The following is a 17127-nucleotide window of genomic DNA, read 5'->3' as shown; positions in this document are numbered from 1 at the left end:
CTACTCCAAGCAAGTCAGCTAGTCCAGTGATGTGCCCCATACAGGGAGCGAGACAGATGAGTGCCGGAGTGCCCCAATGGGGGCAGGCACTTTCTGAAACACAGGGAAAGAAAGGCACAGTCCCTGGCCCAAGACCAGCATGTCTTGTCCAGCACCCCTGGGGATGGGGACAGTCTTCTGCAAAAGCTCTTTCCCCTCCCCCCTTACCTGCACCCCGGGGCGCTCAAGCACAGCCCCGAGCTAGTGTTTGGCAGCGCTAGTCATGCCCGGAGTGCAGATTAAGCTGCTGGCTGAGGGGGTGGGGGGCGGCAGGCAGAGGACACAGGTGTGTGAGGGCTGTATTGGGGGAGCGGGTTACCTCGTGCACCCGGCTCCTCACTGCTCGGCCAGAGCTACTGCTGGGCGTGAGTGACGCGTCTGGAGGGGCCCCACGAACAGCGCGCCGAGGGGGCCTGCGGCCCGCTGCTCACGGGGCGCGCGCGCCGCGCCGGGGCCTGGGGACCCAGGGGCGTGCGAGCGCGCTCAGCCCCCGAGGCGGGGGCGGGGAGGGGGTGTGTCCCTCGCGGTGGGTGGGGCGGGGCCTCCCGCTCCGGTTTCCCAGGGTGCACTGGGCGCGCTGGCTGTCTGGCCACGTCTCTGGGCCACGTCGTTCGGTGTCCGCTGAGCTCTCGCCATCTTCGGTCCCCGGCTCCGGGCTCCCCCTGCCTCCGCCATGAACATCTTCCGCCTCACCGGGGACCTGTCCCACCTGGCGGCCATCATCATCCTGCTGCTCAAGATCTGGAAGACCCGCTCCTGCGCCGGTGCGTGCCCGCGGGGCCTGATACGTCCTGGGCGGACCGGACCGGACTGACCAGAGCCGACCCCAGGGAGCGGGGACTGATCCTCCCTGGGCGGAACAGACCGACCCGAGAGGGAGCGGGGCCTGATGTTCCCTGGGAGGACCCGACCGACCCTGCGCGGGGGAGCGGGGCCTGATCCTCCGCTGCGGGGAGGGGGACGGAGGGAACTAGACCGACCGGGGGTGGGGGGGCGTGGATCGATCTCGCGGTCTCCTCTCAGCCCCTTCTGTGGGGAAACCCGCTTTTCCACGGGGGCCTCTGCCCTCCCCTCCTGGTGTGGGGCAACACCCCGCTCCCCCCAGGAGTTGCCTCAGTTGCCGGGGATGGGGAGGCGAGGGCGTTTTGGCCCTCACGCCCCTGGGGCACTGAGGGGAGGAGCGGTGCCTTTGCTGGGGATGGGAGGAGGGGGGATTTCTTCGCGGGGGGCGTATTTGTCTGCTGGAGAGAGAGCCCTGACTTCATGGGGTACTCACAAAATCCCCAGCAGCAGGGTGAAGGGGGAGTTTTCTCTGAAGAGCTGTCCCGCGTGTAGACAACATGCAGACTTCCCCTTCCCAAATGTGGGAGGCTTGGGTTGATGTGAATCAGGGAGACACTCGTCCTTGCCTTTCCTCCCCCGAAAAACACCCTAGGACTGGGCTAGCTCCAAATAAGGGCGATGCGCTTCCGTTGCCGCCTCGTGTGACAGCTCTGATCATGTTAAAGATTTAGTGGCTTTAAGCAGTTGCAGTTATTCATGCTTCAGCCCCTGACGCGCTGCAGAAAGCACCAGTACTTTCCTCCATCCTACAGTTGTGCAGCTCATTCCTTATGTAACTGCCCAGTGGAAAGCGAATGAATGGGGGGCTGGTTTGGAGGAGGAAGGAATGAGTCTCCTGGAAGGCAGGCAAGTGTCACTTTGCACAACTAAATCAGACTTGCAGAGATAAGATTAGTTTCTTAATTTTAAGCGAGCTGTACTCATTCTCTAGCAGTGTCCAGCGTAAATTTTTCTCTGTCTGTGTATGCTTTCTTTCTTGCAACACAGATCTAATTTTCGAAGGGCAGGCTTTGGTGTTGATGTTTGGAGTAGCTGACATTGCAGTTTGCAAATCCTGAATTTTCTCTTGCAGTCTTTGTATTTTAGATATAATCACACTAATCTGCACTCTTTATTCCTTTTTCAAATGGCGTTACGTTGCCATCCTATTAGATTCGAGGGTTTGGAGCGGTCTCTCACTTATATTGCCAACTGCAATAGAAAATTGGAAGCGAATGACTGAATCCGGGCTTGAGAATAGGCTCTCAATTGGGATTCCTGGCCTAGTCTGACGTGGCAGCTAACTGAAGGTGTGGTGGATTGAGCTGCTAGGAAGAGGGATGATGTTGAATTCTGGCTGTATGGTGTCAGCTTTTCAGAACCACTGTTCTCATGCGTCTGTAATTTAGCTGTGTCGATTCACTATCACTGCATTGTGGAAAGGCGTGATTCCTATTGTACATGTATTAGTGCTTTGTCTAGTCAAGTCTTAACTCTCTGCTGCTACAGAGTGGGGCTTCCCTGGACTGGTGTGTGTTTAAGTAGGGGGAACCCCAGTGTGTGGAGGGATCCCATGGATGATGATTTAAAAAAAAATTGCTAAGGGTCATGATGGATTGTTCATCACTTGAAGTTTTTAAATCAAGATTGGATGTTTTTCTAAAAAGATATGCTCTAGGAATCATTTTGGGGACAGTTGTACAGGAGGTCAGACTAAATTATCACCATGGAATATGTATCCATAGAGAAAAGTGATGAGGCTTCTACTATTTCACTCAGTGAACAGTAGAGCTATCTGGAAATAGCTTTGGAAGCAGTTTTCTACCATTGAACATTGTTCCAGAAAGCTAGAACTACTGCTGCTCCAGTAATTCAATCTAGGTGGTTCATATACATGTATTAAATAATCTGCCCAGTCAGCAGCTATATGTAATACCAATTCTCCAAGAAGCCTGGCCTTCAACTGGAGCTTCTTTTGGCCCTCTGTGAGAGCAGGTATTCCTGTAACTAGTCCTTGCTGTCACTTGTTGGCAGGAAGCATTGCCTAGGTACTAATTTTATAGCGAAGCAGGAATGGCTAAGATGTTGGACTAACAAAGTACAATTGGAGAGTTATTGTAAATTAAGAGCCCCAGAGGGCCTGAGGATGGGGAAATAAAATGACTTAAGGTACAGGTAGTATGTTGTGAAGCATCTATAAGCCACGCTCACCAAATTAAAAAATGTTTAATACCCTGTGCAGGTAGGTTATAGAGCTTTTCTTTAGCAGTCTATAAACAAGCAAGCTAGATGTGGAAAGGTGAAGAATATGGAAATACTGATACTTTGTGTCAGCTACAGTCACTATTCATTTGGTAGTTTGGGGAAACTGTTTTTTAAAGTTACCAATTTTGAGGTACAGTATTTGTCACAATACAAAAGTAACTTGTTTTCTAACAATCTTTATTAGGATATCTAGCAGTGAACTTAGGATGTAGATAGAACAGCAGTTCAGAACTATTTATAAAGGGCCCTACAGGTTAATGTTACTTAAAATATAATCCTTACCAGTAGAGTTTACAGTCAAAGAGCCCAATTCTACAAATCCTTCTTGATGAGAGTCATACAAATAAGAGTTTTGGAGTACTGGGCCCAATGTCAAGAAACAAATGCAGAGAAAAGCTTATGGTTTGGGAGTTTAAAAAGACTTCCAACCCAGGCATATGAGATGCTGAAGAAGGGCTATATTGAAACCAGTGACTAAGATGAAAGGTTGTATTTTCTACTGCTTGAGTGGTTAAGGTGCTGACCTGATATCCAGAAGATCCCAATTCAATTCTCTGATCCACCGGACTACTTATGTGATCTTTTTGGAATACTGGGGTACTTATTATATCAGCAAACAGATAATATAAAATAGAATGTAGTCCCATCTCCCTAGGTGCTTAATGATCAAAATGCTATCAATTCCCCAAAGTCACTTTTTCGAGAGTTAGTAGGTTTTTGGAAACAAATAAACTTTGTCTCCAGTAAGTTATAGAGTTGTAACATCTCTCCTGGGGGCTGCTTTTTCTAGCACTAAGCAGTGAAATAGCCTGTGTTTTATAGGGCCCAAGACTCCTTCCACTCCCAGAATGCCCTTCTAAAAGGAAATTAATTGCCTACTTTTCCTTAGCTCTTTTAGTAGGAAAAATCTGCTTTATGCTCTTATCTATTCCTCTTTGTGAGATGGGGATATATTTACCAGGGTTTATATTCTTAAAGAAAAGTCAGGTGGACTCGGAGAAGGAATTCAGATCCTTCTTTTCTCTTCTCTCAGGGCTCTAGCCTCTGAGCCCTAACAACAGTGAGTAAGAATAAATTCACCGTGGTCTTCAGAGGCTCATCTCTTCTGAGGTTCATTTGGGTGCAAGTGATCATGTAATGATAGATTTGATGATCCTAAGGGAAGGAAGGAAGGAATGAGAGCACTAGAATAAGGACAATGGACTTCAAAAAAGGAGACTTTAGCAAACTCTGAGAACTGGTAAGGTCATGTGGGGAGAATATCTGAGGGAAAAAGGAGTTCAAGAGAGCTGGCAGTTTTGCAAGGAGACAGTATTGAAGGCTCAATTGCAAACTATCCCAATGTGAAGGAAAGATAGGAAGAGGCCAATATGGCTCCATCAGGAGCTCTTTAATGACCTGAAAATCAAAAAGGAATCCTACAAAAAGTTGAAACATGGACAAGTTGCAAGGATGCGTACAAAAGAAAAACAAAAGAATGTACAGACAAAATGAGAAAAGCTAAGATACAAAATGAGTTACACCTAGAATGAGTTACACCTAGTAAGGGATATAAAAGGTGATAAGTTCTTTAAATACATTATGAGCAAGAGAAAGATGAAGGAAAGTGTAGGTCCTCCGTTTAGTGGGGAAGGAGAGCTAATAACTGGTGACATCATGTGTTTAATGCCTATTTTGCTTCAGTTTTCACTAAAAAGGTTAATGGTGGCCAGATACTCAATGCAGTTAATATTAAACAAGAAAGGGGAAGGAATGCAAGCCAAAATAGGGAAAGACCAAGGTCAAGAATGTTTAAATATGTTAAAAATATTCAACTCGGCAGGGCTCCATGAAATTCATCCTAGGGCACATAAGGAATGAACTGAAGCAATCTTGAAATTGTTATCAGTTATCTTTAAAAACTCTTGGAGGACTGGTAAGGTCCCAGAGGCCTGGAGAAAGGCAAAGATAGTATCTATCTTTAAAAAGGGAAAACAGAGCACACAGGGAATTATAGACCAATCAGCCTGACTTTGATACTTGGAAAGATACTGGAACAAATTATTAAACAATCCATTTTTAAGTACCTAGAGATTAATAGGGTATAAGGCATAGCCAGCATGGATTTGTCAAGTCATGTCAAACCATGGCAAAATTTCCTTCTTTGGCAGGGTTACTGGCCTAGTGGATGTGGGAAGCAGTAGATGTGCTATATCTCGATTTTAGTAAGGCTTTTGACACAGTCCCACATGACATGCTTATAAGCAAACCAGGGAAATGCTGTCTAGATGAAATTCCTATGAGGGTGCACAACTGGTAGAAAGACTACTGAAAAAGTAGTTTTAAGTGGCTTGCTGTCAAATGGGGAGCGTGTATCTAGTGGGGTCCTGCAGGAATCAGTCTTGGATCTGGTGCTAATCAATATTTTCATTAATGACTCGGATATTGGAGTGGTCGGTGCACTTATAAAATTTGCAGATGACACCAAAATGGGAGGGATTGCAAGCTTTTTGAAGGACAGGATTAGAATTCAAAATGACCCTGACAAATTGTTGAATTGGTCTGAATTCAAAAAGATGAAATTGAGTAAAGACAAGCGCAAAGTACTTCACCTAGAAAGGAAAAATCAATAGATAACTACAAAATGGGGAACAACTAGCTACGTGGTAGTACTGTTGACAAGGATCTGGAGGTCATAATAGATCATAAACTTAATATGAATCAGTAATGTGATACAGTTGCAAAAAAAGTGTAGTATCATTCTCGGGTGTATTAACAGGACTGTCCTATGTAGGAAATGGGAGGTGATTTTCCCGCTCTACTCAGCAGTGTTGATGCTTCAGCCGGAGTACTGGGTCCAGTTCTGGGCACCACACTTTAGGAAAGATGTGGACAAATTGGAGAGAGTCCAGAGGAGAGCACCAAGAATGGTAAATCGTTCAGGAAAATGTGACCTACAAGGAAAGGTTTAAAAAAAACCTAGGCATGTTTAGTCTTGAGGAAAAAAAGACTGAGGGCTGTTATAAAGAAGATGGTGATCAGTTGTTCTCCATGTCCACTGAAGGTAGGACAAGAAATAATGAGCTTAATCTGTAGCAAAGGAGATGTAGGTTAGATATTAGGAAAAACTTTCTAACTATAAGGGTAGTTAAGACCAAGAAAAGGCTTCCAGGGGAAGTTGTGGAATCTCCATCATTAGAGATTTTTAAGAACAGGGTAGATAAACACCTGTGAGGCATGGTTTAAGTTTTATTTAATCCTGCCTCAGCACAGGGGGTTGGACATGATGACTTCTCAAGGTCCTTTCCAGCCCTACATTTCAATGATTCTATGATTTTTCCCTTTGGGAGTTTGTCATATCAGTATGTGTTATATTCTAAGAATTCTGTAAATATCAGTTTACACAAATTTGTCTGTAAGGCCATTCCAGAAGCACATCACCCATTATAATGGTACCAGATAACACTTCAGCAGTCACTGATGAATACCCAACTGTCATCTTGAGGGCTTTATGCTATCACTTACAAAGCTTGTTTATTAGAGCTGTTTGTAACGTAATACCAAACATGCATGCACCCTATGATTTTCTCAGATTTTAAGGAAGGGTGTGAGCAAACTGACAGATGGTTTAACTGTGTGCCCCCAAAGTAAGGAGAAAATTAGAAATAATTAAACAAAAGCCCCAAAATGAGTGATTCCCAAACTGTAGTTTATGGTCCATGGAGAGCTGGCAAGTCATAGTGTTGATTACTCTTTTCTGTCTGTGTGTGTCCAAGGTCTGTGTTCCAAGAAGAGCTTGAAGTCCTGAAAAAGCAGCTGGAAATGAGGGGGAGACAGCTTATGTACCTCTACTCTGAGCCAGTGATTCCTAAGAGAACACTGGAGGGATTGAGGCCACAAAGAAGAGGTAGTTTGTGATAGGAAAGGGGAGACCACAAGACAATCTCTTTATATGAGAAGTGGATCACACTGTCCGTGTTTGAGAACCCCTGCCTTAAATTGTTCTGGTAATGTGTTAGATTAAGTTAGAGGAAGGAGTCCAAGGGGATAGCAAATTAATTCAGGTAGTGCTGCTCATTAGAGCTTTGGCAGAAAAACAATCCAGATTTTGGATCGCCAAACTGGTTATTTCAGCTTTTGAATTAAGGCTTCAGAAAAATATTTACCACACCAAACAGCAACACAGAAATAATTACTAGGAATCTTTGTGTTGAATTCCATACAGGAAGTTGCTGCTGACCTTATTTAATATCATTATAAATTTCCTTTTTATTACATGAAAGTCAATATAACATGCTAAATAACGTGCTTCCATGAACTATACTCCTGGAGGAATTCTATGCCACTGCGCAGGCACAGAATTCATGTCCTCTGTAGATTTTTTTTTTCCTCTGCAGAATATAGATTCTGCTGGAGAGGCACTGCAGTTACACTTCTGCCTACAAGGGGCTGCTGTGGCACCAGAAGAGAGGGCAGCCAGCAGAGAGGGAGGGGAAAGAGGCTGCAGTCCTCACTGTGGGGACAGGTGAGGAGGCGGGGACAGACAGTGTGGCATGTGGGGTTTCTGGGGTTCAGAAGGGTTAGTGGTGTGGGATAGATGGGCGCAGGCTAAGGAGCTAGTGAGGTGACTGTATTGAGCTAAATGGGAGGAGGGCTGCAGGGCCACATGGGGACGGAGAAGGGAAGCTCCCAGGGTGCAGGGGGTAGAGGGCTGCAGGGACAGAAGGGGGTGGGGCGCAGGGACACATGGGGACAGGGCAGATGTGCATGACTGAATGGGAGGGGCTAGAGGTCAGTCCGAGTCTGCATAGGGGATGCTCCCTAACAGTCGCCCCCCCACACACACTCAAAAATGTGCCATACTTCTCCCACCCACATCCAGCAGCCTTCCAGCTTCCCTCCCAGGCTCCTTCCGTCTCCCTCAATTCCTCCACTACCCCTCACTCCTCCAAGCCTTTGCACTGCTTCTGAGGGATGTGGGAAATACATTTCTGGATTGTAGTTTAAATGTATTACTTAGAGTTCTGTATTAATATGCCTAGTAAGAAATCTGTTTGTCAAAACAAAAAAACCCCACATTTCCTGTATTTTTTTTTTCTGTCTATATTGTTACAGACATACTTGCTGACAGATATTTTGAAATAAATTGCCAAAATAATTGAAACTGGCGTGATTATATTGTGTTATTTTGACAAATAATTTTGCAGAATTTTTAATTTTTTGGCACAGAATTTCCCAGGAGTAAAACTGTCATGTACAGATTGTTTTCTGTAATCCATTTCAAATTAGATTGTTTGTTCTGCAAATTAACTTATGAAATTGATTTGGTCTTCTGCAATATCCCTTGCCAAGTGTTAAAGATAGCCCGTGCAATTACAGGTTATCAAACTACATGATGTATATACCCTAAATGAGCAGGGTAAGTGGGGCATTATGCACATTTTTAATATAAAATGGACCTTTTTTCATCTGGTAGGTCCTGGAATCAATACCTTCCATGGGACCAGCTGCTACACTGTGCTGATGACTTCACACTCATCACTGAACCTTACTAGAGGCTATAGCCAACTTATATGGGAAAGACAAGTCCAAATTTTCTCCAAAAAATGCCATTTTAGAAAGATTTTTAAAAAACAAAACAAAACCCTACAGCGGTTTGGAGGTGGTTATTTTGGGTTTGTTTGTTTGTTGCAAATCTTGACTTTTCACAGTAGGCTGATTCAAGTCTACAGTAGGTTCTGTACCTGGTCTGATGCCAGGTATTCTTGGCTGGTCTGGACTTCAGGGGCCAAATAAATGGATTTACTTTTATATTCAAAATATTCTAAATGCCCATTTTTGCGGGAAACTTTACTCAAAGCATTTCCTCCCTGCATGGAGAGCATCATGGTTGACCTTTCTCTGTATTTTTTAAGGGCCTGATCCTAAAAGCCATTACTAGGAAATTAATTTCATGGACCTTAATAAAGAGGAGTAAAGATTTGCAGTGCCAAGTTTTAACTTTTATAGCAAGTCATAAAACAGGACAGATCTATAAATGCTAGATATTTCTTACCCTCTGTCTCTGAGCCTTTAACAGATTAATCTGTTTAGCTAAAATATTGGGTAAACTACTTTCACCCAAAACAATCAGAAATGAGGCTAGTCATATGGTCAGAGAAATGTAGAGCAGGTAGTGTCACTGCTCACATCAGAGTATCAGATCAGAATGGTAATATCAGGCAAGGACACTAAAGTACCTGAGTATTTTCAAAAGAACCTGAGACTTACTGTCTTCAGTGGAACTACTCACAGTGCCTGAAGTGAAGCACATGCAAGGTCTTTGCAGGATTGGCTTTACAAGCCTAAATCCCATTTTTAAAATAAGATTTAGGCAATTAGGTCACTTAAGTCCTTTCATAAATGTTACTGTATGTACTGTTAAGCACACTTTCTGACTATTCCATATAAAATTTATTTGCCTAATCATGTGGAGCAATTCAACTGTAAGATTAGATTGCCATATTCACTGTTAAAATAGCTTTAATTCCTTTCAAGTCACTAAGCAACTGGTGTTTGTGTGCTTCTCTGATCCCTGAAATATGCAGTATCTCTTGTTTACATGCTCTATCCTTGCATCTTTGGAGCTATCCAGTATGTAGCTAATGTATAGGGGGGCATGTGACAACACTGGTTACAATACAAAGCTAATTCTTACTAGTATAACTGAGCTCTGCTATATATAAGCTACTAGTGGTGATACTGAACAGATGGCATAACCTCCAAAAGTATGATCTGCAAACTGTATGGCTTCTAATAACTTTAACTAACTCTTGTATCATGCTGGCACCTTTTCCACTGCATAGTTTAGTGATGCCAGTGCACGTTAGTTTGATATCACTAACATGCACAAGCTCCTGACACTGTTGGTGCTTCTCTTAGTTCTGAGAAGTCAGTCTCTGTCCTCATTGTGTAGGGAAATCCAGTTGTGCAGGGAAATCCACTCCTGCACTTTCACCATTTACTTCTACACCTTTATCAGCAAACATTGTCCTTTGATATATATAATAATTATTTCATTTATTGCTTTAGGTATTTCTGGGAAAAGCCAGCTTCTCTTTGCTCTGGTCTTCACTACCCGTTATCTGGATCTCTTCACTTCATTCATTTCATTGTATAACACATCTATGAAGGTACAGTATACTGCATAAGTGAGAAAGGCTAGTCATTGTTTTGCCCAGACAATTCCCTTAACATAAGCCTCTTGTGGTAGGTGATGGTCTACTGCATTGGTAACTTAAAGGACAAAGGAGCTTCAGACAAAGTATATGGAAACTTGCACTCCGTACAAATACTCTTTCCCACCAAAGAAACCTTCTATAAGCTGTTAATATGAGGAAATACGACATCTAGATCAGATGAAGCTGCAACTATAGAAAAGGAGTAATTTGTTAAAAGCTATGTAATAAACTGGACTTTTCATCATGGTATTTGGAGCTTTATGAACATCAGTTAACACAACATTGTAAGATAAACCATATATTGTTTTTACAAACATGTAAATTGACTTACCCAAGGTTGCTCAAGAAGTTAACAGCAGAGTCAGGAACACACTCCCGGAATCTCAAGTCCCAGTCCAACACTTTAACCAGCAGTAGCTTATATTTCTTCAAATTTCATGTTCACTTTGATGTGTGGACTCTGGACATTGATGGAGTCATGTTTTGTTACTCTGGGCATATTTGAATATATTTATCATGTAAATTTTGCCTTTTTTTACATGTTATTTTCTGCATAGAGTCTGACAAAGCAGTGGAACAAAGCATACTATGTATGGTATTATGGCTAGTCTGTGATGAAAAAGGAAAAAGAAATAGAAATCAACAGTTCAGGGCCCCTAGCCATGTGCTCTTTCTCCAGGCTATGTGTCTTTTAAAGTGTTAGATCGGTTCTGTTGAGTAAGCATGATGCTATAGCTACATGACAGAGCATACATGAGGATCAGACCTGTGTTTCAGATCGCTTTCTAATATCCATGTGCATGCTGCACTGTAATTTTCAACCATTCATAACTTCATATTTTTCAGAAGTCCCAAAGCACATAGTAGTAATGGATTATGCATATGTGCAATTTTAAGTTTAAATGTTTGGCAGTTTTTAGTATCCCCTTCACAATTTTTCTACAAGAGGGAAAATGTATTTTTCCTTCCAATCCTCTCCACCCAAACATCTGAAAGAGTTTTGCTGAAACTTCCTTTAGTCCCCATTAGCCAGAAGTAAGGTGTGGAAAAATGTAGAACTAAAGGAGAAATATGAAAATAGAGGGTTATAGTGGAAACTGCCTTACATCCTGTCTGACAGAAGTCAGCAGGTTATAACTTGCATAATTATTTAGGTTAAAAATGTAGAACCAAAAGTTATTGGCTTTTGAATTAGTACTCTACCAAGAGGAGCAAAACACCATTCACTCCTTGTATTCTTTTGCAGTGTCATATAGACAAACAGTAAGCTTGGGTTTTTTATAAACAGTAATGTATTTTTCTTTGTTAGGGACTGCACAATCATAATTATGTTCTGGTTTTTTTTTCTTATTAGCTTATCTACGTCGCTTGCTCATATGCCACTGTATACCTGATCTACATGAAATTTAAGGCTACCTACGATGGAAACCATGATACATTCCGAGTGGAGTTTCTGGTGGTTCCTGTTGGTGGACTCTCGTTTCTTGTCAATCATGACTTCTCCCCTCTAGAGGTTGGTTGAGGTTATTTCTGGTATTTTAAGTTTGTTGGTTTTCTGTAATAATGTAAAGATGATGTAATTTTATTTAAAATATGCTTTCAACAGTTAGAAATGTTTCAATATGAAAAAATATTTTGAGGGTGTATTGGACATAAGAGACGCTTCTAAAAAGCCCATTCGTAAAATACATCCTGTGACAGATATGGTGGTCTTGCACCCTTAACACACCTTTAAACTCTCTGAACTTCAGTCAGAATGTGGTGTGTATAAAGAATACAGGTTATGGCACTTTAAAGACTGAATGTAGTGCTCAAATTGATGGTCACTTCATTATTTTATAAAACAGAAGCATATATTGTTTCCCTCATGCTCATGGCTGTGATATTAATCCAGCAGTATCATTTGTCTTATGTTTTGGGGCATTTTTCAAGCTTACCAGACTGGCAGCAGGTGAGAATTTGGTGCCATCTGGTGAAACCAAAAAGAATTGCAAAAATTCTGAAATTTTGCATCATTATACTGTATTGCAAACTTTCTAGAGTATTTGCAGGAATTGTAGCCACACTAGAAATACAGTAAATTTGTTTATCATTTCTGAAGCATTTATTTTCTGTGCCCATTATAGTATAAAATATACCTTCCTGTGTATATTTTAATTGGAGTGAAGTTGAATTTTTCTAGACCATAGAGTTGGCAGATTTCATTAAGGAAAGTGTCTTAATATTATCTTGATGGCCTTCATTGCAACGTTTTGTTTTTAAATCTTTCTTTTTTTCTGTTGACTAGTGAGCTTTCAGCCAGTGTTAAAATACTCTATTATTTTGATTTACATTGATGTTGCAAAACTTTAGGCTGGATGCTCTTTCCATTTAGGCATAAAATGGAATTTTACCTTTTTGTCTGCTTTTTATCTGGTGAGCACACAACAATTGTAGATTGATAATTGCTTTCCTCAGTTTATAAGGTAAATGGATAAGAATTATCTTCTAGTCAACTGACATTTTTTCTCTCCTTTTTTTTTTTTTTTTAAACTTCTTTCACAATTAGGGCCTTGCCCTGCAACAAGTGAAGTCTGTGGAAGTTTTGCCACTGTCTTCAGTTTGTGCAGGATTAGGCCCTAATTGTGTGGTGGTGGTGATGAAAGAAAATAGGAGGAACTTACTCTCAATTTACTAGCCTAAGAGTCTTTGTTTAAAAGCTGATCCAGAGAGATGAAAAATGGCCTCAACAATTTGGAGACCCTCAGGGTATGTGTACACTGCAAAGTTGTCGACAAAACTTCTGTCTTTCACGGGTACTTAAAAAAGCATCCCACCCCTACCCCCCACACGCATGCGCAAAACAAAAGTTTTGCTGACACAAGTGGCAGTGTGAACGCAGGAGTGCTCTTCTGCCGACAAAGCTAACGCCGCTCGCGGGGCTGGAAGTATTTTGTCAGCAAAAGTGCTGACAAAGTTCAAACAAGGAGTGTTTACACACACTGACTTTTAGGGACAAGGCTATGTCGACACAGCCTTGTCGCTAAAAGCTGCATGGTGTAGAAAGCCCTCAGCATCTCACAGAATCAAGTCTCTTAAATGGATTTCAGGGTGCTGCAAATCTTTAAGTGAAAGGCACATACTAGGAAACGTTGACTTCATCTGCAAACTACTGCTGCAAGCTCATTAGGTAATTGATTCAGAGATTCTCTTGTCTACAGTCACTTTGGCTGTGACTCATCTCGGGAACAAGTGTATGCAGTTTTCCTACTTGGCCTGATTGGAGAAGGTTTTGTCTGGATTTGTGACAAGGAGGACTCGTCAAATTACTGTATTCATAAAATTGTTAGAGGGTAAAAGCTGAGGTCAAACCAAACATTTTCCTTACCCATAGGAATGGAGCAAAATTAGTGGTATTGAATGTACCTGCCTTTTTTCTTTCAGATCTTGTGGACCTTCTCCATCTATCTTGAATCAGTTGCTATCCTCCCCCAGCTTTTTATGATTAGTAAAACTGGAGAAGCAGAGACCATCACCACTCACTATCTTTTCTTCTTGGGCCTGTACCGTGCCTTGTACCTAATCAATTGGATTTGGCGCTACTATTTTGAAGGATTCTTTGACCTCATAGCTGTTGTTGCTGGTGTGGTCCAGACCATTCTTTACTGCGACTTCTTCTATTTGTATGTTACAAAAGGTAAGTAGTACAGGAACTGGCAGCATCAGGTTGTATTATAATACCCTGTAGTGTCAGGCATGGTTAAATTGACTTTTTTCTACTGATTCTCTGTACTGAGGTCACGAACTTGTTAATATTATGTGTAAATTATTACAGTACATTCTTTGGTAGTTCTGGGCCTTTTGATGGCCTGTCTGCACTACAGGTGGGACCATGGTTCTGATTAGCCCCTCGGACATAGCTCAAACTAATGTAATTCAGTGTATCCACATTACACTTTGTTCCAAAAAAAAAAAAAGTCATCCCTGCTTCCTGAACCCTGTAGAATCGGCACAGCTCTTCCACACTTTTTAAACTGGTAGTACAAGTCCCAAGGAGTGTCTTTCAAGATGGAGAACACCTCCTGAACAAATAAGATTTGAGTGTATTTTATGTTGATCCAAGAAACCATCAGCCCTGTAGAATCTGTTCTGCCCCTCCTCGTATTTCCCCCCATTGTGTCACCCCAAAGTTGCATAATCGTGAATCTTATTACTTTGGTCAGGCCCACTCTGTTAGATCACCACTACTGGTTCATTGATGTTAGCATACCATAGCCTGGCAAAATTCATGATGCTAGAATTTAAGAATTCCCATGTGTACACAAGGGGGAAGATTGGAACAGTCTATTCCTTCCATATACTCTCCCCGGGAATTTAATGGCAGGGCGATGAGAGTTAGGAGGACCTGATTATAGAGCATTCCTTACAAAGAAGTGATTCTGTCGAATAAATTGTGTTCCTTCACATACTTCAACAATGTGTCCATGGATACATCTATGTGTTTAGTAACTTTTCTCTTTTTTCCCTAGTACTAAAAGGAAAGAAGCTCAGTTTGCCAGCGTAAGTGCCAAAAATCATCACCAGCATCTGTCCTTCTGGATGCTTGGACAGAACAATCCTTACCACAAGCAAAGGCGAAGATGCTTGAGACAGATAGTCAGAAATACAACTCTCTTTTTAGCACAGATAGTCATCAGTGGCTCTGTAAGAACAGAGGAAAAACAACCAGCGGATTTCTGTTTGATGCATCTTGCCTCTATCTTTTTTATTACTATGTATAAAGATTTTTTACATAAAGAAACTTATACTGTATTAATAAATTCAGTGTGTAGTTTCAATTTGAATAGTTCCAAAAGTGAGGTTTTGTGAGGTTGTTTGACCAGAAATAAGTACAAATGATTTTTTTTTAAATTTTCAAGGATTCTTTCAAATTACTGATTTATTTCAGTGCACACACACGTGTGCTGTCTGATGGATGGTAATCATTATTCTTCCCCTTCATTTCAATTTTCATTCCACTATATTTATTTTTTTTCCAAAAGGTGAATTATATCTGTCAACTTAAATCTGAACCCACTGATATTTGATGTGAATTTCTTGTGACCAGTATGCTATGCCATGTGCTGATAGGGAGTTTCCTATGAAAACATGTCAATGCCATTAAGGCTGACAGTCATGTTTTGTTAGTTTTCTCTCTTTTTGGTTCCTTCCCTTTTAAAAACAGGCTGTTAAAGGATGTTAGGGAGTCCATTCTTGTGGCCACCAGGGTGCGTGCCCTCTGTGTCTTTGATCTGTTGTCTTGGAAGGCAATCCTAGTGATAAAGTATTTGGTGGCAATGAAGGTTAGACAGGGTAAGGTGCTTGGCTGTGTGGTTTAGTGATAAACATTTCTATTGTGTTCTTTATTCAGGAAAAGGTGGTTAAACTGTTTTGGATGTAGAGCCCTACTTTCATTAGTAGTAATATTGTTGCAGCTATAAGGATGAATAACCCATGGTAGTTGTCAATTGCAGTAATCTGTAGGTGACCATTTTAAATGTCTTCAGTTTTTTAATGAATACTTTACAAGTAATGGCCATGTTCAGCTTCAAGTGGTTTTTGATGTGTCACTTTTGGACAATTAGTATGATTTTTATAAACTTGTTTGAAAATCAGCAGCACCAATTACCATTCTTTATATTCTTTACATGATTCCCCTTTTTACTGAGCTGTTGCATGATTTATCCTGTGTTACCATCCTCAATAAACATTTTATGAAATGGTGTAAATTGTATCTTTGTTCTTAAATTACGGCTTTGTATCATCCTGTGTCTGGATGAACAGTTGTAGTAACAGATGGTTGTTTAAATTAATTTCATTGTTGCTGTACTGGTGTTTGTGGGGAAATAGATATATTCTCTTTAAATACAGAAACATCTGTTAAGATTATTTTGTAAAACATTCATATTAAAAGTGGAAATAAATCTGTTGCTGCACTAGATTGAATTTAGAAATGTGACAGAGAAGATGAGTGGATCAAACACAGGGGGTGTGGATTGTCTACTGTTTGAATACTGTATTGGGACTCAGGAGAGCTAGGTTCAGTTCTTGCCTCATATTTTGTGTATGAACTTGGATAAGTGACTTAATGTACTCTGTGCCTTAGCTCTGCATCTGTAAAATGGTGATAATACTTTCTCCCTCACAAGGGCGGTATTAGGATAAAATCCAGTAATGATTGTGAGGCGTTCAGATACTACAGTAATGAGTGCCAAATAAGTACCTGGATAGATTTCATATTATTAATTACTATTGACCTTGCATTTGGTTAAATTGTATTTGTCTGTTATGGGTCCCTTTATTTCCCTCACCCATATTCCACCTAACTTCAAATGTAAATGAGATTGTTTTTCAGTTACCAGTCCAACTACTGGAGGCACTTCTGTATTCTCACACCCATCCAACAATTTTGTGACTTGCTTTTCCCATATCCTTTTTTTTATTTCTGCCCGTATTTTGTATGTTTCTCTCCACCTTTAATATCGTCCCCAATTCCCCATTTGTTCCCTAATGTTTCCATCTCACCTGTCTTCCATACCTTTTGCAAACCTGCTGTCTCTGACCCATACCTTTGGGGAAAGGTTTGTTTGTTCCTCATGGAAGTTAAGACTGGTTTTGATCCTAGTTGTAGCCCATAAACCGAACATAAATTTTACATGTGGGTATCTCCCTTTCTGAGGTGGCCACTTCTGTAAGCAGAAAGACTCTCTGCTGAGGTCTGTACAGGAATTCTGTTTTTTCAATACATATCTAGCTTTGGGTGAGGTGAACATGGAATGTTATT

At 41.4% G+C, this 17127-nt stretch overlaps 1 protein-coding gene across 1 annotated transcript; it reads left to right on the top strand.

Moving 5' to 3' along the window:
* Positions 1–573: 573 nt before the first annotated feature.
* Positions 574–14959, top strand: KDELR2 (KDEL endoplasmic reticulum protein retention receptor 2). Its single transcript, XM_073362179.1, has 5 exons — positions 574–803; positions 10177–10277; positions 11680–11838; positions 13749–14001; positions 14834–14959. Exons 1-5 carry the CDS (start codon positions 713–715, stop codon positions 14866–14868), a joined length of 639 nt encoding a protein of 212 aa, XP_073218280.1. The 5' UTR covers positions 574–712; the 3' UTR covers positions 14869–14959.
* Positions 14960–17127: the final 2168 nt, after the last annotated feature.

The sequence above is a fragment of the Lepidochelys kempii genome, chromosome 10 (genome assembly GCF_965140265.1).
Source record: "Lepidochelys kempii isolate rLepKem1 chromosome 10, rLepKem1.hap2, whole genome shotgun sequence".
NCBI lineage: Eukaryota > Metazoa > Chordata > Testudines > Cheloniidae > Lepidochelys > Lepidochelys kempii.
Note: the sequence above shows the minus strand (reverse complement) of the source record. Positions and strands in the feature narration are given on the sequence as shown.